The sequence below is a fragment of the Miniopterus natalensis genome, chromosome 1 (assembly GCF_054644295.1).
Source record: "Miniopterus natalensis isolate mMinNat1 chromosome 1, mMinNat1.hap1, whole genome shotgun sequence".
In the NCBI taxonomy this organism is placed as follows: domain Eukaryota; kingdom Metazoa; phylum Chordata; class Mammalia; order Chiroptera; family Miniopteridae; genus Miniopterus; species Miniopterus natalensis.
The window spans coordinates 86,468,754-86,489,141 of record NC_142081.1 but is presented as its reverse complement, the minus strand read 5'-3'; the positions used below and the strand labels follow the sequence as shown (position 1 = coordinate 86,489,141).

The 20,388-nt window shown below is 37.6% G+C and overlaps 1 protein-coding gene across 8 annotated transcripts in view; it reads right to left on the bottom strand.

The window, feature by feature from the left end:
• SVIL (supervillin) overlaps positions 1–20,388 on the bottom strand; it is a 238,304-nt gene that overhangs the window by 84,882 nt on the left and 133,034 nt on the right. For all 8 annotated transcript variants that reach the window (XM_087823810.1, XM_087823774.1, XM_087823777.1 and 5 more), the window contains 4 exons: positions 15,696–15,787; positions 6,595–6,652; positions 6,336–6,487; positions 3,151–3,823 (listed from right to left, as the gene is read on the bottom strand). In XM_087823810.1, the coding sequence (XP_087679936.1) occupies positions 3,151–3,823; positions 6,336–6,487; positions 6,595–6,652; positions 15,696–15,787 (975 nt within the window). The remainder of the gene's footprint in view (positions 1–3,150; positions 3,824–6,335; positions 6,488–6,594; positions 6,653–15,695; positions 15,788–20,388) is intronic.

The window sequence follows — 20,388 nt, the reverse complement described above, 5'->3', positions numbered from 1 at the left end:
GCGTGTCCCTCTTGTTGGTGTCACTTTTGTGGTTTCTTTATGTTCTCCTGTTGTGGTTGGGTCTAGATTGTTGTTGATCAGTCCTTGGGAGGACCCTCCTCTCAGGCTGGCCAACCGTGTCTCAGCCCCAACCTTGTCATGTAAGCTGTTGTACGGATGCCGACTCTCTGATGTTTCTTCAATGCTCCCCACTCGCACTCCGTCCACTCAGGTTTGTTTCTCTGTTTTTTCCAAGCTGGCTACATAGGATTTTAGGAGTAAATAAATTCTGTGGCTGGGAGCGGGGGCGCTCTGCTGCTTCTCACAGTGCCGCCATCTTTCCCTCTCTGTATGTTCTTAACAATGTGTTCCCCTGATTCCCAGGCAACCAACAGGATTTCTGAGCTAAAGATCCTGTAACCTATATACATACAGCGTTGGGCAAGAGTAGGTTTACAGTTGTCAGTATGTAAAATACAGTTTATTCTTATATCATTATTTATTAATTATTGTATTATTTTTCATACGAACAACTGTAAGCTTACTTTTGCACCACCTTGTACATATATAATACATATCTTCTTTATCATATAAACTGAACATTAAACAATTATAAAATAAATTTATTACTCAGCTAAACAATGCCCTAAAGAATGTTATTGAGTTTATAAAGCTTAAAAACAAACAAAAAAACAAAAAATAAAACAAACAAACAATAGTAGTACAGTGGAGTACAAGAGCTGACGATTGTTCTGCATGTACATGTGTCAGTGTATGTGAGTACATACAAAACTGAGCATTTGACATGTGGCTCATATTTGCATTTTCAGGTTACCGCATGTAGTTCATGAGTGATATGCTCATATTTAATCAATGAAACAAAAACAGCCTCATGCTAATAAGCACAAAATAAAATGATTAAATGGAAATTAGTTAATTCAGAGATTAATAGCCAAAAATCTTGACTACTGAGATAGGTGATAAGTACAGTATAGCAGTGAGAAAAACATTCTATTTCAATGATAGAGCAAACCCATGATGAAATGTGCTATTCAATTGTTTTGTTATTTGTAGACACTTTTTGTCATTCCTTAATCTTCTTAAACTTTTCTGTTACCTATTTCCATATTGGATGACAACTTATTTTCACTCACGGTTATTGGGTAACCAAAGTTTCTTTGTTTAGTGTTTTAGTTCACAAAGTATTTTTATCTTTCCCACAAATGGAAATCAGACAACAGTGACTTTCTGACACCTGAATTACCTGGCACTGGAGAGCGGACATCTAGCAGAATGCTAATCCTTTTGAAGTCCATCTTTACAAGATGAACGACTAGAATCATTACAAAATAAATCTTAATTATTTTTATTTTAATGTCATACTTGTCACACATTATTTTCCATTATTTCAAATGTAAAGATAGCTCCGATATTTCCTGTCTATAAATGAAATGATTTGTTTCTTTGCCTATAAACATAGAATTGTATGCCTTGTATGGTTTAAGAAAATAAAACATGTGCCTCCTCAACAACTCCTTTACAATTTCTTAATTTTTTCTTCATGGGAAGGCAATGTGAGGGGCTAAGACTAGGCTTACAAAACTTCTAGGTAACATTACTTTTCAAATAATCTAGAAAGAAATCACTCACGATTTTAACTTATTTATATATTTTGAATATTAAGATTTTAACTCACATAAAACTATTAAATATCCTATCTTTTTACCTGAAATACTCAACCAAGTTTTATTTATTATTATAACGATTCACAATATCACTGTGAATCTATTATATGTGATCCAGATGACTAACCTAGACACTATGGTAACAGCTTAAACAGCTTTCATAACATGGCAACCAGAAATTAGATTCCTCATTATTTTTTAACCCAGGTAATTGTAAATCTCTTTCTTTCTAAATTGGAATGTTAGGTAACTTTGTCTCGCTCAAAGAGCACATGAAGAATTTTCTTTGATAGAGATTAAGCCAAGAACATTGTTTTTACTATGAAATGCAAATTTCCCAAACACCAGGCTTTCTTTTCAAAACATAAGACAACAGGTCACAGTCCCTAAAATATCAAGTAAAGTCCAAAGGCTGCACAAAGGTCCTCAAAATACAACCTCAGGATCTATAGTATTTAATTATCTGAGAAGCTGATATCTCTAAATATTTTAGTGTGGATGATCAAGTGAATAAGACAGATCTTCGGCTCAATAAACTTCAAAAATCAAAATGATCTGTTCTAGATGTATTACCACTACTTAAAAATGATCACATTTACTGTTCCATCCCAATGTGAAATAAACAGAAATATTTTTCAACATTTTTTTTTTTCTTTCAGAATAAATTTGTTTGACCTTAGGCTCTCATCCCTCCTCAATTTACCTGTGAAGCTAATGTTTGCTTGAGCTAAAAAATACACTTATGTGTTGACTTAGACCTAGTTGACCTAGACAATTATCCCAAACCTTAAAGTAGGATGTTTATGTAAATTACATTTTAAATATGGTCACCATACTTTTTAAATTTAAATCTAAATATTTAATTTTGACAAAAACATATAGTCTCTTCTGGTATTTGACTTTCTGATTCTATGCCTTTTCTGATTTTTCCAAATGAGAGCTGTTTTTGTCTTTGGTTGATCTTATTACACAGTGATTTCTCTTAATGGCTGATCTTTTTGATAAGGCATTCTTATAAGCAGCAGTTTTCTTAGTGTATTGATATACTCACATGACTACTTGTTACAGTTATAGTTAGTATATATTGCGGTCATACCGCATACCCTAAACTGAGACCCTTCCACTGGCTGTTGGTGGTCCTTCTGCTTTGGGACTTTAAATGACAACGAAAGCTGTCACCAAAAGTCTTGGGTATGATTACAGAAAAATTAAAAAAAAGACAACTGTGAAAAGGTAGGTTAGAAATAGTAAAAAGAAGGGCCCTAAAACAAGGCATCCATGAAAGTGTCCCCATGGCACCTGTTCAGTTTATTTTTTTTAAAAATAGCCAAACAATTGTGGAATTAAAAACTCATATATCATATTATTTGTGCAGTAAGCCCAGATTCCACAGAACACCAAGAATAGCCAGACTCTAAGATATTTGAGGCAGAGAAGACATTGGCACTTCCACGTTAACAGTGGTCAGTGCAGGCTGAATGCTTACCTGGATCGAGCCTCAGCAGGAAGTGGTGGGTCACCAGAGTGGCTTGGGGAAGCTGGCTGCCCAGCTGAGGAGAGGGGCACGCTGTGCATTTGCTTTGGGGACCTTGGCACTTCACTGAAGGAGCAGTCTTGCCCGGAAAATGGGAAGGATGAGGAACTCTCAACTGTGGGGGGCAGGTCTCGGACCTGCTGCCCAATGGCACTTGGCTCTTGACCTCGTCTTTGGTTTTCCATGTTGAGCAGCACCTCCGTGTTGGAAACACCATCCCTGGCGTGGAGGGCATAGTCCTGGGATTCAGCCACGCAGGTCCTGAGCCCTGACATCTCAGTTCTGGAGTACAGAGAACTGAAATCTTTGCTTGACTCAGCCGACCTGTCACTTTTTCCTCCCCTTTTCTCAACAGCATCTGGCTCCCTCCTGGACTTCGTAAATCGAGATAAAGGTTCAGAGTCTGCTTCAGAATCCAGAGTTAGTCCATACTTTTCTGCCAGTTGCCGTCTCCTCTCTGCTTTATACCTTGCGATCCTCTCAGCTTTGGATTCAAGACCCTGGGTGTCCATACCTGAACTATAGGATGAGTCACCATGGACACCTGAAGTTTCTGTACAGTGTTTAGGTCGAGTTTGTTTTTCTAAAGAAGAATCAGCAGTTTCTTCCTCTTCATTTGATCGGCCTATAAGAAGATCACATGGATAATAAATATAGATTTAAGTAAAGACATATTTACTATACTCTGTGCTCTGTACATAATGCACACTTGACTGCGCAGGCTGTGAAGGACTAGTCAGCTAAATGGTTTACCTGAGATGCTGGAGGTTTGAGATCTGCAGTGAACTACACAAAGGCTGGGAATGTTTTATGGGCTCCGTAAGCCATGTAAAGCATGGGTTGAACTAAAGCTCAGTCCCTCACTCCTGAGCACTCTTCAGTCCTTGCCCAGAGCTTATTTTCCCTTACTGATTTACTGCTTTTGTTTTTGAGTTTAATATTTCATGTGTGAGGCCAGAGGATGAGTTCAAAGCCCTCTAGAAAAAAATTACAGATATTTGAACTGCTGTAATCTGACAAGTGAGGAATTGTGGTTTCATAGGATCTGAGAGTAACTGTAACAATAAATGGCCCATGCCAATATGCACCAGGTTGGTGTTGTGTGTGTTTTTTAAAACAGAAGTGGATTTTTCCAATTATAGCACACAAGCTTGATATAGAAAATGTCTACCATGAAAACATAGGAAGGTCAAAACCCAAATCACCCGTAATAGTTAATTTATAATAATCAATAATAAATAAATTAATAATTTACCAAATTTTCTATATAGTCCTTCTAGCCTTTTATACCATTGATTTATTTTTTCTATATAAAATAATTTGCTTTATATAACATTCATGTTCTATATAAAACATTTTCCTGTATTTGGAAATCTTATTTTGAAGACATCATTCTTTTAAGGCTTCGTAATATTCTGTCCAACAGGAAACCGTCATTAATTTAACCCTTTCCCTATGACTGGGTATTTAAGTTGTTTCTAACTTTTAATCAGTTTGAGTTTCCTGATTACTATCACAACAGACTTGTGAAATTGCTTTATCAGGAGGCACATCACTTTAAGACATATGCTAGCCTGTCAAATTAATTTCTACAAAATCTGCATTAATTTGCACTTAAATCTGCACTATATGCTCTCCTCTTGTAAATATTGAGTGCTAATTTTAAAAATTTCTTCTGATTACTAGAAAAAGAGAATAAGTGAATTTTTCTATTATTTACTAGCTATTTATATTATCTTTCTCTTCTCTGAAATATTTGGTCAAGCTTATTGCTCTATATTCTATTAATTCATAGTGTCATTTTTATTGGGTTGTATAAATGTTTATAGGAGAAATATGAGTCTTTATCTTATAAATATTTTGGAATTTGCTTAATTGTCTTGCGAAGTCTACCTATAAGATTTTCTTTGGAGTACAGATGTTAATTATTATGTAGTTAAGTCAATTGACCCGGTCATTTATGATTTCAACAGCTATTTCTGTGTTGTGAAAGTTCTTTTCAATTCAACTTGAATTATGTATTCACCTATATTTTCATGTTTTTAATTTTATTAAAATTAATCATGTAATTAATTGAAACTTACTTTTGTATTCAGTGTGAAGTGGAAGAGAAATATGTTTCTTCTCCCACTCCACAACAACCCATTTTTCCAAGACCATTTTATTAAATAACTCTTTTCTCATTGAGTGATACTTAAGTGATTATATAATACATAAATTAACATTTTATATACACTAGGGTTTATTTCTGGCTACAAACTTAGTACTCTGTCTATTTTTGATTGTTCATGTATGTAAGTTTTAAAAATCTTAGTTCTCTAGTTTTCTTGTCATAAAAGATCAGAAGCTGTAGAGATAAGCAAACCATTAACAACATGCAAGGAGATCAACAGCCCTTTCTGAGGGAAAAACTAGAAAATACTGGCTACATAAAGCAGCATCACGGAGCTGCAGAACTAGGGATGGGGGTGGAAAGAATAGCCTTGAATGTGTCACCCTCTCCCAAGGTCAAGATGAATATCTGATGCTCCCAGCAATGAGTGAGTCATTAAGGAAAAGCTAAGTCATGTCTGACATACTGGTCAATATGAAATATATATGCAATACATGTAAAATTACATATATTAAAATAATTTAAATAGAATGTTTGTTATACAAACACAGAGTGAGAACCCTAATTATTCAAGGTCCAGCTTTGACCTAACATTCCTTCCTAAGAGCAGCTGTGCCTTGTGCTAGTTACATGGGCATTCTGCTTAAATACATCTCATTTAGTCATTTACCAAACAAATTTTACTGAGGACATCTGACAGCAGGCAGCTCCTGTGCCAGGGCCCGGAGAGTGCGAAGAGAGAGACACAGTCCTTTCTCTTGAGGGGTCCCAGGTCAGGGAGAGAAATGACTAGTCATCAATTACCTTACAGTGTGCCTGCCACTGTTGCGATATGGAAGACCACTCCTGTGAGGAGGACAGAGCTGACATAAATGTGTTGCTAAAGCTTTTAACAAATGTGTGTAATAATAAATAACTACATCTACACAATTCACTTTTGTGGAATATCTCCATTTCCAATACCTTTAGATAAAAGGGCTATGCTCAAGCAGCCTGCCTGATGAAGGCCGCCAGGGATGCTCACCGATGTGGGGGCTGGCCGGGTCTGTGGCTCGCATGTATCTGGGTGTGTCTTCCTCCAACAGCCGGTGAGTCACTAGTCCTGTGCAACTCTGCAAGAGGATGGGCTGGGTGTCCGTTTCAATTCCTTCTAAGCGCCTGGCGATTCTTTCTTTTCTGTGCAAGACACCAAAAAGTAAGCAATAGAAATCAATTCTAAGGGAGAACTGAAAACCGTTTTGCCAAGCTCTTCTATTGCAAATTACATACAATATATAACTTACCTTTTCATTTCTAAAAAGTCTGTCCTCTTTGGTTCAAAGATTTTTCTTAATTCTGCAACTAAAACAAAATAAAAGAATAAAAAGGTACTCCAGCATTTACTAGTCATCCATTCATTTTACTCATTTGTGCAACATAGATTTATTGAACTCCTATTTTTGATCTTGGCTCGCTATGTAACAGTGACTCACAAAACTGACAGTTCCTGCTTTCCTAGAGGCTGTCTTCTAGTGAGGAAGTAAGGTGCCAAATGAGAGGTGTGTACATGCATGCACACCACAGGATGGGCTAAGAAATAAAACCATGAGAGTAAGGGTCAAAGTGATAAGAGCAAGTTGTATTTCATCCAGGGGAATCAGGGGAGGCCTAACCAGTAAGATCTCTATAGCAAGCAGAAATCTCAGTAACTATTTTTTACTTTTACTAGATTTAGGAAATATTTTCAGATTTTCATTGACATTTGCAACAGTAAAGACTAATACTAAGCCCCCCACATACCCATCAGCGAACTATAATAGCCAGGACACAGTGCTGCTATTTCACCCTATCATTTAACCTGTAAACATCTGTAACTACCTAATTGTGTTTCTAGCAATACCCGACATAGCATGTACATTAACACAGTTTCTCAGCATCTCCCATTGGCTTTCACCGGAAGGAAATGTTAACATGTGTTTCGTTGGTATAATTTAGGTACATGATGGATAAATTAATCACTGTAATTTTCCTAGCAACACTGGATGACCCAATGATTGTTCTACTGATGTTGGAAGGATCTCACGTGATACTGACTACAAGGATATTACTAAGATGCCAAATAATTGTTTCTTTGGAGAAATGGCCCAATTTTGTGGAGAATAAAGGTCTCTCTTCTGGCCTCCTCCTCAATCACAGGAATTCATGAGGGCTCATCTGAGTGGCTCCTATTGAAGACCCAGGAAGGGGTGGGAGAGAGGAGTCACTGACAGCAGCCCCCAGGGCCCACAAATGTTATGAAAGGTTGAGTTAATTTTCAACTGCTTCAATTTCTATGTTTTTTCCCCCAAAGTGGTAATTTTTAGTAACTTCAAAACCATATACACACATGCAAGCACACGCACAAACACAATTTTACACTGCCCTTTGATTGTGTTCAGAGATACAAGCCTTGTTTTTTATTTATTTTTAAATGATACCCTCCTTAAAATTTAAGTTAAGTTGACTTTTAAATCTATATATATTTAAATATATATACATATATATATACATATGTGTGTGTGTGTGTGTGTGTATATATATATATATTGATTTCAGAGAGGAAGAGAGAGGTCAGAGAGAAATAGACACATCAATGGTGAGAGTCATTGGTCAGATACCTCCTGCACATCCCCTATAGGGGATGGAGCCTGAAACCCGTGCATGTACCCTGACTGGGGATTGAACCATGAACACCTGGTTCATAGGTCATGCTCAACCACTGAGCCATGCTGGCTGGGCTAGGCTGACTTTTGTTTTTAATTTATTTTTAAGTGATAACCATCTTAAAATTTAAGTTAAGTTGACTTCTGTTGAGATTGTTAGCTTCAGCCTGGCCAGGCGTGGCTCAGCGGTTAAGCATAGGCTTAGGATCCAGGCGATGGAGGTTCGATTCCCGGTCAGGGCACATGCCCAGGTTGCGGGCTCTATCAATGACTTTCTCATCATTGACGTTTCTGTCTCTCTCTCTCCCTCTCCTTTCCTCTCTCTGAAATCAATAAAGATATATTTTTTTAAAAAAAGATTGTTAGCTTCAAAAGAGTTTCTCTTTCACTTGGCCTTCCCAGGAACCAGAGTAGCTAGAGGCAGATGTGTGCTTGCCCTGCGATGTCAAATATGTTCCAATTTAGAAGACATGGTATATATAATGATAATGGTGCATCTACTCTGCTGCCTTTGGGGAAGCTTAGCTAATAATAGCTTCCCAGTTAACAAATTAGCACTAGTGAGATTATCGTGATAAAACTTTAATGGCTGGTAGTACATATTTTGTAAATATTTTCAAGGATGACTTAAGCCAAAGAGTATAAATTATTTATTTAAATTTCCAAAGTGGAGAATGGAATTGTATTTTTTAGAAGATTGTTCAAGAAACTATTGAAACCAAATTCCAAGTGCTCTGAAAGGTATGCCTTAAGCCCATGCCTCAAAACCATAACTGAGAAATGGAGTACAGTTATAGGGTCCCGAGTAGCATAATGACATATATATAACACTCACCTTTTCTTCCCCCAAATTATTTCAACTAAGTATGTGTGGTTGAATGCTTATGCCACCCCCACCCCCCCCCAATTCATATGTTGAAATCCTGATCCCCAAAGTGATAGAATTAGGCGGTGGGACCTTTGGGAAGTTATTAGGCTCTAGACTCATGATTAGAATTAGTGCCCTTATAAAAGAGACCCCACAGACCTCCCTCTCCCCCCTTCCACCAAAAGTAGGCTGTCTACAACCCAGAAGAGGGCCCTCAACAGAACTTGACCATGCTGGCATCCTGATCTGGACTTCCAGCCTCTGAAAAAGTGAGGAATAAAATTTTGCTATTTATAGGCTACCTGGTTTATGCTATTTTGTTATAGCAGTTGAAATGAGTATGACAGAGTAAGGATAAGATATTACTATAATACACACAGAGTGGCATATAACTTCCATTGGGAAAAGTTAAGACATACGATTATTTTCCTAATTTAAGACTGTGAAAATCACTTTCATGTCATTAAATTTTTAATTTTTCTATAAAAATTATACAACTAAAGAAAAAAAGTAACATCAGCAGCACAGTGAAAAAGCTAAGCAATAAGTTGCTTCCCAGCATTCTTTTTCCTCATATTCTAGAAGGAAAGATCTACTAATTGTGAGACTATGCAAATGTCCCACCCACAACAAAACTATACTTTTCCTACTGCCATTACTGACCTGTTTCAGTATTCTGTAAGGACTAAGATAATATAAGAAGCTGAATGATGGTCAGAATATAGTTCATCACAGAAGCTGAACCTCAAGAAGCCTGAGGCAGTGAAAAGAAAGAAAGGGACAGGGCGTGTAAGCCAAATTATCTTATGATCCATTGGGATCTCTGTGCTTTCTGAACAAAACAGGCTGGGCAACCCACCAGTGAATATGGTCTCCTGTTAGCCATTCACTGCTGGGTATAAAAAGTCTCAGGATAGCATTTAGCAGACATACAGATGTATCTCATCAGGGTCCCAGACTCACAGAAGGCTGGCTCTGGAATAGATCACAGATCACTACAGGGGCTCTCATGGTCTTTTGAATGGGCAATTTCTTTGTTGTAAGCCTTGCACTGCATGAAGTTGAGTAGCCTTGGCTCTCTTACTAAATGCCAAATCATCCCCAGTTTCTGTGACACAAAAATGTTCCCATTCCCATGTGTTTGCAAAGCCCCCCTTGAAATGGTACTGTCCTGGATTGAGAACCACTGATGCCAACACAGAGACTTCCAATGGGCAATCTGTTCCTGAGATTATGCCCTAGAGTACGCCAATGATAGACACCACTAGCCCATCACTGAACCCTTTTGAGTCAAGCCTAGATTCAAACTCAAAAAGATTTCAAGCCTAAAACCTTCTAGTCCTTCCTGATCACATACTGCAGTGAGGTCATAAATCAAACTACTTTAAATGTATCGGTGAGCTTATTGATTCTTAGTGAAAAACTACAGTGAATACTTTAGAAAAATAAAATAAAAAATTTCTCCAGCAAATAATCACCTCTCAGTCTATTCTTTCTTACAAATATATTTTTAATTATCAAGATTTGCCTCATTCCTATAGACACAAGATTAGAGGAGAAAGAAATGATGTGGAACCACTATGGGAAGCAGTCTGGAGATTCCTCAAAAAATTAAGAATAGAGCTACCATATAACCCAGAAATCCCTCTCCTGGGTATATACCTGAAAAACTCAAAAACATGTATTCACAAAGATATATCACCCCTGTGTTCATTGCAGCATTATTCATGGTGGCCAAGACATGGAAACAAACAAAGTGTCCTGCAATGGAGGACTGGATAAAGAAGATGTGCTATATGCATACAATGGAATACTACTCAGCCATAAGAAAGGATGAAACACTGCCATTTATAACAACATGGGTGGACCTTGAGAATATTATGCTAAGTGAGATAAGTCAGTCAGGAAAAGCTAAGAACCATATGACTTCACTCATATGTGGGATATAACACTAACTTGTGGACACAAATAGCATTGTGGGTGGTGGCTGCCAGAGGGAAGGGGTGGGGGAGTGGAGGGTGAGGGGGATCTTAATATATGGTGACAGGCAAAGATATGACTTTGGGTGGTGAGCACACAGAGCAATATACAGATCTTATAACATAGAAACCCACACCTGAAACCTATATGTTCATATTAACCATTGCCACCCCAATAAATTTAATAAAGTATTATTTTTAAAAAAAGAAATGATGTAAAAGACCAAAAAAAATAGGCATCTTGAGTTTGACTTCCTTTCCCCAAGTCTATATTTTAAAAGTAAAATCAGTAAAACAACATGTAATATAATTATTCTAGTATACCTATCTCATGAAAAAAGACCTTAGGTTTATAAAAGAGAATGATGCTTTATTTGAATTGCTGACATGTGTGTACTTTTTTCATGCCTTTCTAGGAAAGAAAACACCTCATATGGGCACTTGTTTTCCTTATTAGGTCCTCTCACTAAAACTTGGTAAGGTTATCATATGCACTGAAAATAAAAGCTAACACTAAGAAACCATAAAAGTTCCCCTTGCTGTAGAAATCTATTGTTGTCAATTCACTGTTTCATTTATAGATACTACTTACAGTTCTACCACAGCTATCTTCAGATTAATAGTCTTGATCACAGCTTATTATTGTTTATGGTCTACCAAAAGAAGTTAGCTTGCTTTCTTTCTTTCTTTCTTTCTTTCTTTCTTTCTTTCTTTCTTTCTTTCTTTCTTTCTTTCTTTCTTTCTTTCTTTCTTTCTTTCTCTTTCTTTCTTTCATGCATTCATTCATTCATTCATGCATTCATTTATTTATAAGTTAATTTACCTCTATTGTTGAAAGTATTACAGATATCCCCCTTTTTTCCCCATTGATCCCTCCTCCCTGCAGTCCCCTCCCTAAGCCTTCACCACACTATTGCCTGTGTCCAGGGGTTATGCATATCTGCCTGTAAGTTCTTTGATTAATCTCTCCCCACTCACTCCCCCACCCCTGCCTTCCCACTGAGATTCATCAGTCTGTTCCACGATTCTTTGTCTCTGGATCTATTTTGTTCCTCGGTCTATTTTGCTTATTAGATTTCACATATGGGTGAGATTATATAAAACTGAATCAGGAAGAATCAGAAAAACCTGAATAGGCTAATAACAACTGATGAAATCGAAGCAGTAATCAAAAAACTCCCAGCAAACAAAAGCCCTGAACAAATGAAAATGAATACACAACACCCCAAAATCTATGGGACACAGAGAAAGCAGTTCTGAGAGGGAAGTTCATAGCACTACAGGTCTACCTCAAAAAGCAAGAAAATTTTTTAATAAACTATCTAACCCTACAACTTAAAGAATTAGAAAGCTCCCCTGTGAACTGTCTGGACTGTTTTCTTTCTTTTAAAATTTTCAGCCCTGGCTGGGTGACTCAGGTGGTTGGAGCATCATCTCATACACCAAAAGGTTGTGGGTTTGATTCTTGGTCAGGGCACATACCTAGGTTTTGGGTTAGATTCCTGGTCAGAGTGCGTATGAGAGGCAACTGATTAATCAATGTTTCTCTCTCTCCCCCTTCCTCTCTCTCTAAAAATTAATAAAAACATATCCTCAAGTGAGGATTAAAATTTTTGTATAATTTCAGATTTACAGAAAAGTTAAGAGACATCCTTCATAATGTGTTAACATTTTACTACATTTAGTTTATTTGTATCCTTTTTTCTCTCTTCATATTTGTATGTGTATAAAAACACATGCATACATATTTACATATTAATTTTTATGAACCATTTAGGAGTAAGTTGCAGCATGATGCCCTCTATTTCTAAATTCTTCATTGTCTATTTCCTAATAACAGGGAATAAGAATGTTTTTATATTAGATCACACAGCCATAATTCAATTGATTGTATACTGTGTCATAATGTATATAATTCATAAATGGTTCAGGAAATGGTAAAGTGATTAATAGTAATCCAGATATAAACAAGCACAGCTGATCTAACTTCTATTGTAATAAATTTTCTACTTTGCTTTCAAAGACATTAAGACTTTGACATGTACTAAATTATTCCTTTATTATATCTACTTTTTAGTCTGCTGCCCTTGATTGAGCAATATGTAGTCTATAAGTCTATATTTTTAGTAATTTCTGGTGGGAATTTGTCAGTTATTTTCCAACTAGGACAATTTAAGGAGATTTGACATCAGGGCTATACTTTATTTAATTATTTAACTGCCTAGTTTGCTTTGTAATAGTATTTAATACCAATATTCAGGTCTGCCAGGTGCTTTTCTTAGGAAACATAATTTCTTCCATTAGCTCTAAGAAACAGGCTTTCTGGTATAGTTATTGCTGAGTTCGGTTCCAAACCTGAGTACATAGAATCTTCCAAAACAACTTAAGTGGCGGGGGACTGCCAAGAACACATCTCCCTCACCCTGCATTTGACAGTGAAGAGCACAGGCCAGATTCAGAATATTCTGAAGACTGACCTTCCTCTCTCCAGGAGGAAGCACGTCAGCCTTACACTTGGATGAAAGCCACAAATGCAAAGACAAGCAGCTTATAAAATAAGCAATTACAAAATTAGAGGGATAAGCAGGAGGGGTGATGGCTAAGAAACGTAAGGTTTCTCTTTTTGGTGATGAAAATGCTTTAAAATTGACTGTGGGGATGGATGTACAACCTTATGAGTGCCACTGAAATTGTCTCCTTTAAATGGAAGGAATGAATGGTATATAAAATATATCTCAATAAAGCTGTTAAAAAAGTAGAGTAATATATCTGGTCCACTTCATAATTTCTAAATGAAAAATCTATTTTAATATTATAATCTTCACATAGGTAAAGGTTTCTAATCCCTTGATTACCTGTTGGTGACATACAGTTAAAGGAAGACCCTGAGGGGAAAAATCAATGATCAACTTAATGCTCATTTCACAGGAGCAAAAGTCCCTCACTAAATGAAGAGAAAGAAACTTCTAAACAAACATAAAACTCTGCCATTAAAAGTCATGATCAATTTCTATTTTTAACATTATATTGCCAAGAGCTGTTAGAATCAGTAACATATCTGTTAAGGTGGAGAAATGAAAAACTTTCCTGTAACACATGGGTCTTTCCTAACATGCCTGTCCGCATCATAAAGGTTGTGAAAAACGACTATGGGAATTCAGGTGAAATCCAGGGAGGCAGGGCTCTGGTACCTTCTAAGCATCTTTTAGAGATCGTTAATTTAGAAATAAAAATCTTTGATGTGTTTTTACAACCAATTGTGATAAAATTTCTAATAGAACTGGTTAATAAGCCTCTGTTTTTAAATTTTATTATATATAAAGTTACAAGTTGTTGTACCTTTAGAAACTTAGCATCTCATATTGCTTTAATTTTTCTAATCATAAAATTGTCTACGGCATTTAAAAAAAAGAACTAGGGTAGAGAGGAAGAGTGTCCTTCGTACTGGTAGAAACTTGTGCTATAGAACTTTGCCTAATAAGTCAAATCTTCTAAACTATTTCTAAAATCAATCTGTTCATTCTTCTACTTTGTTCTGATCACCTTCATAGATTTTAAATCTGGCTCAGATTAAATAGAGTTTCTCTGTCTTTCATAAAGTCTTAGTATTGCAAAGACCCTTCCATTCCACACCTGGGCCATGCACCCATCCAAGTAGCAATCCTCCACAGCCTCTGTCCTACCTGAGTACATGGCCATATGACCTTCCTTGTACATTTAATGAGGAGAGCTGATGAGATCACAATGGAGCCATTTCACTCTTAGTTCTATGAATTACCAGAATTTTCCTTCTCATATGAAGTATCACCTACCTCCTTGTAATTCTATACATTATTCTTATTTTGGGCCTCTGGAACAACATAGAATAAGCCTATATTTCAGTTGACAGTTTTGTAAGTATTTGACAAAATGGCTTGTTTAAGTGTTCTCTACCAGGCCAAATCCCTGGGTCCTTCAAATATCCATCTTTACCAAACTATGTCTAGGCATATCACCCATTTGATTCCTTAGGATATACCTCAATTTGTCAGTGGCCCTTTTAAACTTTTAGTTTCTATTGAAATTTTTTTTTTCTGGTCTAATTTCTTTTGGGCTTGATCTTGTGTGTTTTTGTTTTTTTTTTTTCCTCAAAGTAGAAAAGTAATCTGACCTTGTACCAAACCTGTTTCTTCTGAAGTAAGGGTTACACAGCTCATTTGGGATAAAGACAGTTTGTGAGCTGGTACTACCCCGTGTTAACGTTACAGTGGGTAGAGACAAAGATCAGGTAACGTTCATATCACCTTACAGGCAAAACTAGGGGTCCGAAACTGATAGCACATGAAAGTATTTTACTGTATGTGCATCTTTACCAATGAAAATATGAATTCACCAGATGTGAGTGCCTTCTTAGGGAAGAAGAGAGATGGTGAAGAGACAGTTTGCACTCGTGGCATGGTGTGTAGCCCAGTGGGGAACTACAAGATACTGAGTGTAAATGCCACAACACCGGGGCTGGAGGGAGGGGGTGCGTGAATGGAAAAGAAATGGGCATATGAGCAGAACTCACTGCCCTAGGAGATGATGAAAGCTAGGAGAAACCAGGTAAGGTTGATTCTAGGAATTCGCTCACACCGTCCCCACTCAGCCTCCAGTGAAAACTTGAGGATGCCTAAAAAGCAAGGGAAAGAACACATAGAAAGGTGAGGATCAAAAATGCAAGAAGAAAGGTCCTTCAATTGAGGTTAACTCTTGGATGAGGCAGAAGGGATACAAAGGAGAATATACGCTGGACGTTAAAGAGTTCTCAAAGAAAACCAGGTAACATGATAATTACATGCTCAGGACACTGGTCAACTATTTAGAAAAAGTCTTACCGTTAGGAAGTACAGTTAAAAGCTTAGCATTGATTCTTCTTTCGCAGGTAGTAAGTTGTTCTTTGTCTTCAAGCAAGAACTCTTTCTGAAAGCTAAAAATACCTCCATTAATAAAATGTTTAAAGTCAATTTAAATCAAGACATATGACAATAAGTAAAAAAAAAAGTAGAACATAAAAAGGATGCTACTGTTATGTATACTTAAATATGTATATACAGATTACAAGTAAAAGGTTTTATTTTGGGGAATTGGTAACTTTTTTCATTTACTTATAGTTATGTTAATATGATTTTTTTTTTGTACAACTAAATAATTTCATTTGCATAGGCAGGTGGCGTGGCATAGGGCGGTAAGAACATTGTTCAGACTGGCCCCCTGGTCTAGAGCCACCACTAGCAGTTTCAGCTGGGATCAATCACTTGACCTTTCTGTGCTACTCTTTCTTCCTCAGAAAATCAGCAACCTGTCTAGGTGATTCACATGCTTTCCTGTTTTGAAATTATATTAAAGTAACAAATGCCTTCCAACAATCAATAAATCAAAGCATGGCGAATAGGTCTAAAAGCCTCATGAAAATGTGTCCAGGAAGAAAAAAGAGGAAATGAAGGGGGAGAATAAAGGGATGGAGCACTTCCTATGTTCCTTCCTTCTGTGCTAAGCATATCCCATGTATTGCCTTAGTTGCCTTCACAAGTCGCTATGAGGTAGGAAATAAGTGCAGCTCTGATAACTACCTCCTTCCTCCAGGGCGCTTCCCCTTCCCCTATCCTTAAGAGCACTTGCTTTGCTTATTAGCTGGTAGTGTAAATATGCCCACCATTGCCGATTTTCAGGCTCCCCACAGGACTCACACAGCTCAGAACTGGAAGAGAGATGCACATTGGCTCTGATGGGCACCATGAGCAGGCTCCAGCACACCACCAGAACTCTGATCATTCTTGATTTACAGACTAGGACACTGGTAAATGACTTGCCCAAGAACACATATTTGGCAAGAAGAGTTCATGAGATACAACTCCAGCTCCTGCTCAAATACTATGTGCAGTTGCAGCCCAAGGCTGCTATACATACAACTCCACAGTCTTCCATTGGAACGTGCCTGGAGTTGGGCAAGATGGAGCTACTGCCTCGCAGGAAGAAAACAAACCTAGGTAAATAGAAAACTAATATTCCCCAATGATATAATCACCTCCAGAGAGGTGAACAATCTGCCTGAAAACACATTCGATACAAAGCTGACCCTCTCCATGTTCTGGTCCTATGTTTGTGTTTCTGCCCTACAGAGTACACTTACTTCACAGAGGCCCAAGAACAGACTGACAGGGTGCTGTGCATACCTGATAAGTGGGACATACAGATAATTTATATCCCATATAGAAATTAAGTGTCAAGGAACTTGCACACAATCCACAGTATGGCACACCATCCCATCTTCCTAGAACCAAGCTCATCTGAAGCCTCAGTTATTACTTATGAATGTGGTGTGGCATATATTCATAAATAGGAATGCCATATATTCATATTATTTAATAAAAAGTCTTGAGAATATACAGTGTTTATAAACCACACTCCAGATGGCTTAAAAAGACCCTAAGACACCTGCTTACATTAGAAACTTAGAATTAGCACTAACTTCTAAACAGTGAATTGTAATGCAGTAACAACTCCTTTCAGTGTTTTATTGAGATATATGATTTAGTATAAACCTAACAAATTAAATAGCTGCAGAAATGTGCCCTACTTAAGGAAGGACATACTATTTTAATTGACTAATTGATTGTTTAAATATCTTCAAAAAGTCCTGTACTTTGGGGAAACTAAAATCTCAGGGGGGAAAATCTAAATTAAAACAAAATGATGCAATTCCTGAAGTATTCAGCTTCTTAAGCCATTGACCTTGTGGTACAAATATTATCTCATATTTTCAAAAATAAACACCTGTATGTTTCTATTTCCCCCTTTTTTTCTTATCAAAAAGTTCAATAAAGCCACTAATGAAGACTAAGAAATCACCCTCAAGTTAAACATTTTGCTGAACTTTTACAGAGTTGAGTTCACAAGTCATTATCCAACAGGCCCTGGCTCCATGTGCACTTCCTCTCCTAAAACAAGCTACAAATAGTATCATCACCAAACAAAAGTACAGCCTTTCACAGGTGGTCGAAAACCAATGGAAAACCAAAGTGCTATTAGGAACATCTCTCATGCTCTTCAACATGGTTTACTGAAAATGCTGTCTCCTTCACCTGAATTCTGTCCTCTCCACACCCCTTCCATCCTGGCCGAGTTCTCTCCTCGTCTGGGCCTCAGTTTAAAGTCACGTCCTCAGGGAAGAACTGAACACCCTAACCAGCGCCTGTCCCACCCGGCACCGGATCTACATCACGCGCCTGTTATTCTCCCTCGCTGGATCCGGTTTTCCTATTTGTAGGTCATATCACAAGGTTCTTACTTTGATTAAAGTCAATAAATATATGTTGAATAAATGAAATAATGAATGACTACAATAAAATACTTTTAACATATGCTACAACTCACTCGGAAGTCTTTCATGTATACACTTTATGTGATAGGGCCTCATAGTTTTAAATGTTAAGAATAATTAGAAGGACATATATTTAATAACATCAGTTAGAAGCTCCCTCCCTCCCTCCCTCCCTCCCTCCCTCCCTCCCTCCCTCCCTCCCTCCCTCCCTCCCTCCCTCCCTCCCTCCATTTCCTTCTTTCATCTTTAGAATATGCGATTGGGAAAACCTTTCTCCTTATCACCTTTGCTTACTTTCATACATGAATGAAAACATTAGTATATTTCCATAGGTTTATAAAGTTATTTTTTAGTCTCCATTTTGAAGGTGAACTTTTATTACTGGAATCCATGTGGCTGCCTTTACATTTTCCTCTTGCTTCTATTACCTCTCTCTTATTCCCACTAAGTGACTGATGACTTCTGAGGAGGCAGATGAGCCGACAGGAAGAACGAGAACGGGTTAGAAAGTGTGGCTCAGACTCATGTCACAAAAGCTGTGACCAAGGAAAGACCCCTCAAGTCAATATGAAACCAGGTATTGAAAAAAGTCCTGTCTCTTCTATACTTTCTATATGCAAGGGTATGCAGTGAAAATGCAGGCAAGACACACTAATGAGGTTGAGGACCATTTGGGAAGGAGTAACTCCTTCTGATCATCTCATAGCTGATGAAACACGAATGTCCAAAAGAGCCCTACTGTCCTTCCTCTGGCTTTTCTGAGCAGTGTGACCATTAGGGCCCATTCCGGACTCACATGATTGCTAACCTGAAGCACTGAGCCCCGGATGCTGGGTCATGCTCTTCCTCATCAGTTGTCCCCTCCGGGAGAAGGGGTCTCTGCCTGGACAACCTCTGCAGGCCATGGTGGGTTGCCCCAGCTCTACCAAATGGTCCCGTATTTCACTATGAAACCATCTCCCCATATATAACTAAAGTAAATTCTAGTCTTAATTTTTTTAAATTATAACTTTAAAAGTTTCTAAAATTAAGGGGTACCTTTTATATTTTTTTATCTATCTCCATCTTCTCTGAAATAGTGTTCACTCTTTATGACATTATTTATTATTCTACCCCCTTCTCTCTGCTTCAATAATCCAAGAAGGCACTGCTCCCAGCTTCCATGATAATTTTTTTAATGTGCCCCATTAACCTACTTCAATGTCCAGCAGTAGCAACAAGGGGAAATTTCATTAAAGCAAGAGCAGGATATTCTGCTGTTATTACCTTCTATCTCTTACAAAACATGGGTCTACTAATACAATGACTATTCAGCACCCACGCTCCTCAAGGCTCCCCCTATAATCTGTTCATTCTCCTATTGCAGTTTAAAGTACAAGATGTGGGAATCCAAAACCCATTGCCTGATATTTTCACCTCTGGTGTCTGGTTGACTCGATTTCTTTGAAGGAGACAGGTTCTTGTATCTCCAACTCATTTTACACTTAGGACCATGGCAATGAAGCCATAATTTTCATAGGTACACATGAAATAATACCCACCTTGTCAGAATAGCTGTGTCCCTCTGAGCTTCTCTCCATGGAAGTGTGTGACCTTCATATTTTTTACTTTTCCTATCCTTGAATAAGCAATATCATCTTGTCTCCCTTCCTATTTATTCCTTTTTTCTTAGTCACTATTAAAGCTAAACCAACCTGCTAGGGTCATATTGGGAAAGAAGCAGCTATAGTCTGAATGCTTGGGTTTACTCAAATTCATATGTTGATATCCTAATCCTCAAAGGTGATGATATCAGGAGGTGGGGGCTTTTGGAAGATGACTAGGTCATGAGGGTAGAGCCCTTATGAATGGGGTTAATGCTTTTATGAGACCCAGCCACCTCCCTAGACTATTCTGCCAAGTGAGGATATAAGAAATTGACAGTCTGAAACCCGGAACATGACCCTCACCCCATTCTGGCACCCTAATCTCACACTTCCAGTCTCCAGAACTGTGAGAAGTAAATTTCTGTTATTTATAAGCCACCAGTGTATGGTGTTTTGTTATAAAAGCCTGAACAAACTAAAAATAAGCCTTAGATCCTGTTAAAAATATGGCAAAGATGGGAAATTGTGTTCAGCACTAGAAAAGGAAGATTTCATGAGTCAAATTAAACAACCTTCCTGATGACCCTGGCTCATCACTGCTCTAGTTTACCTGATACTAAA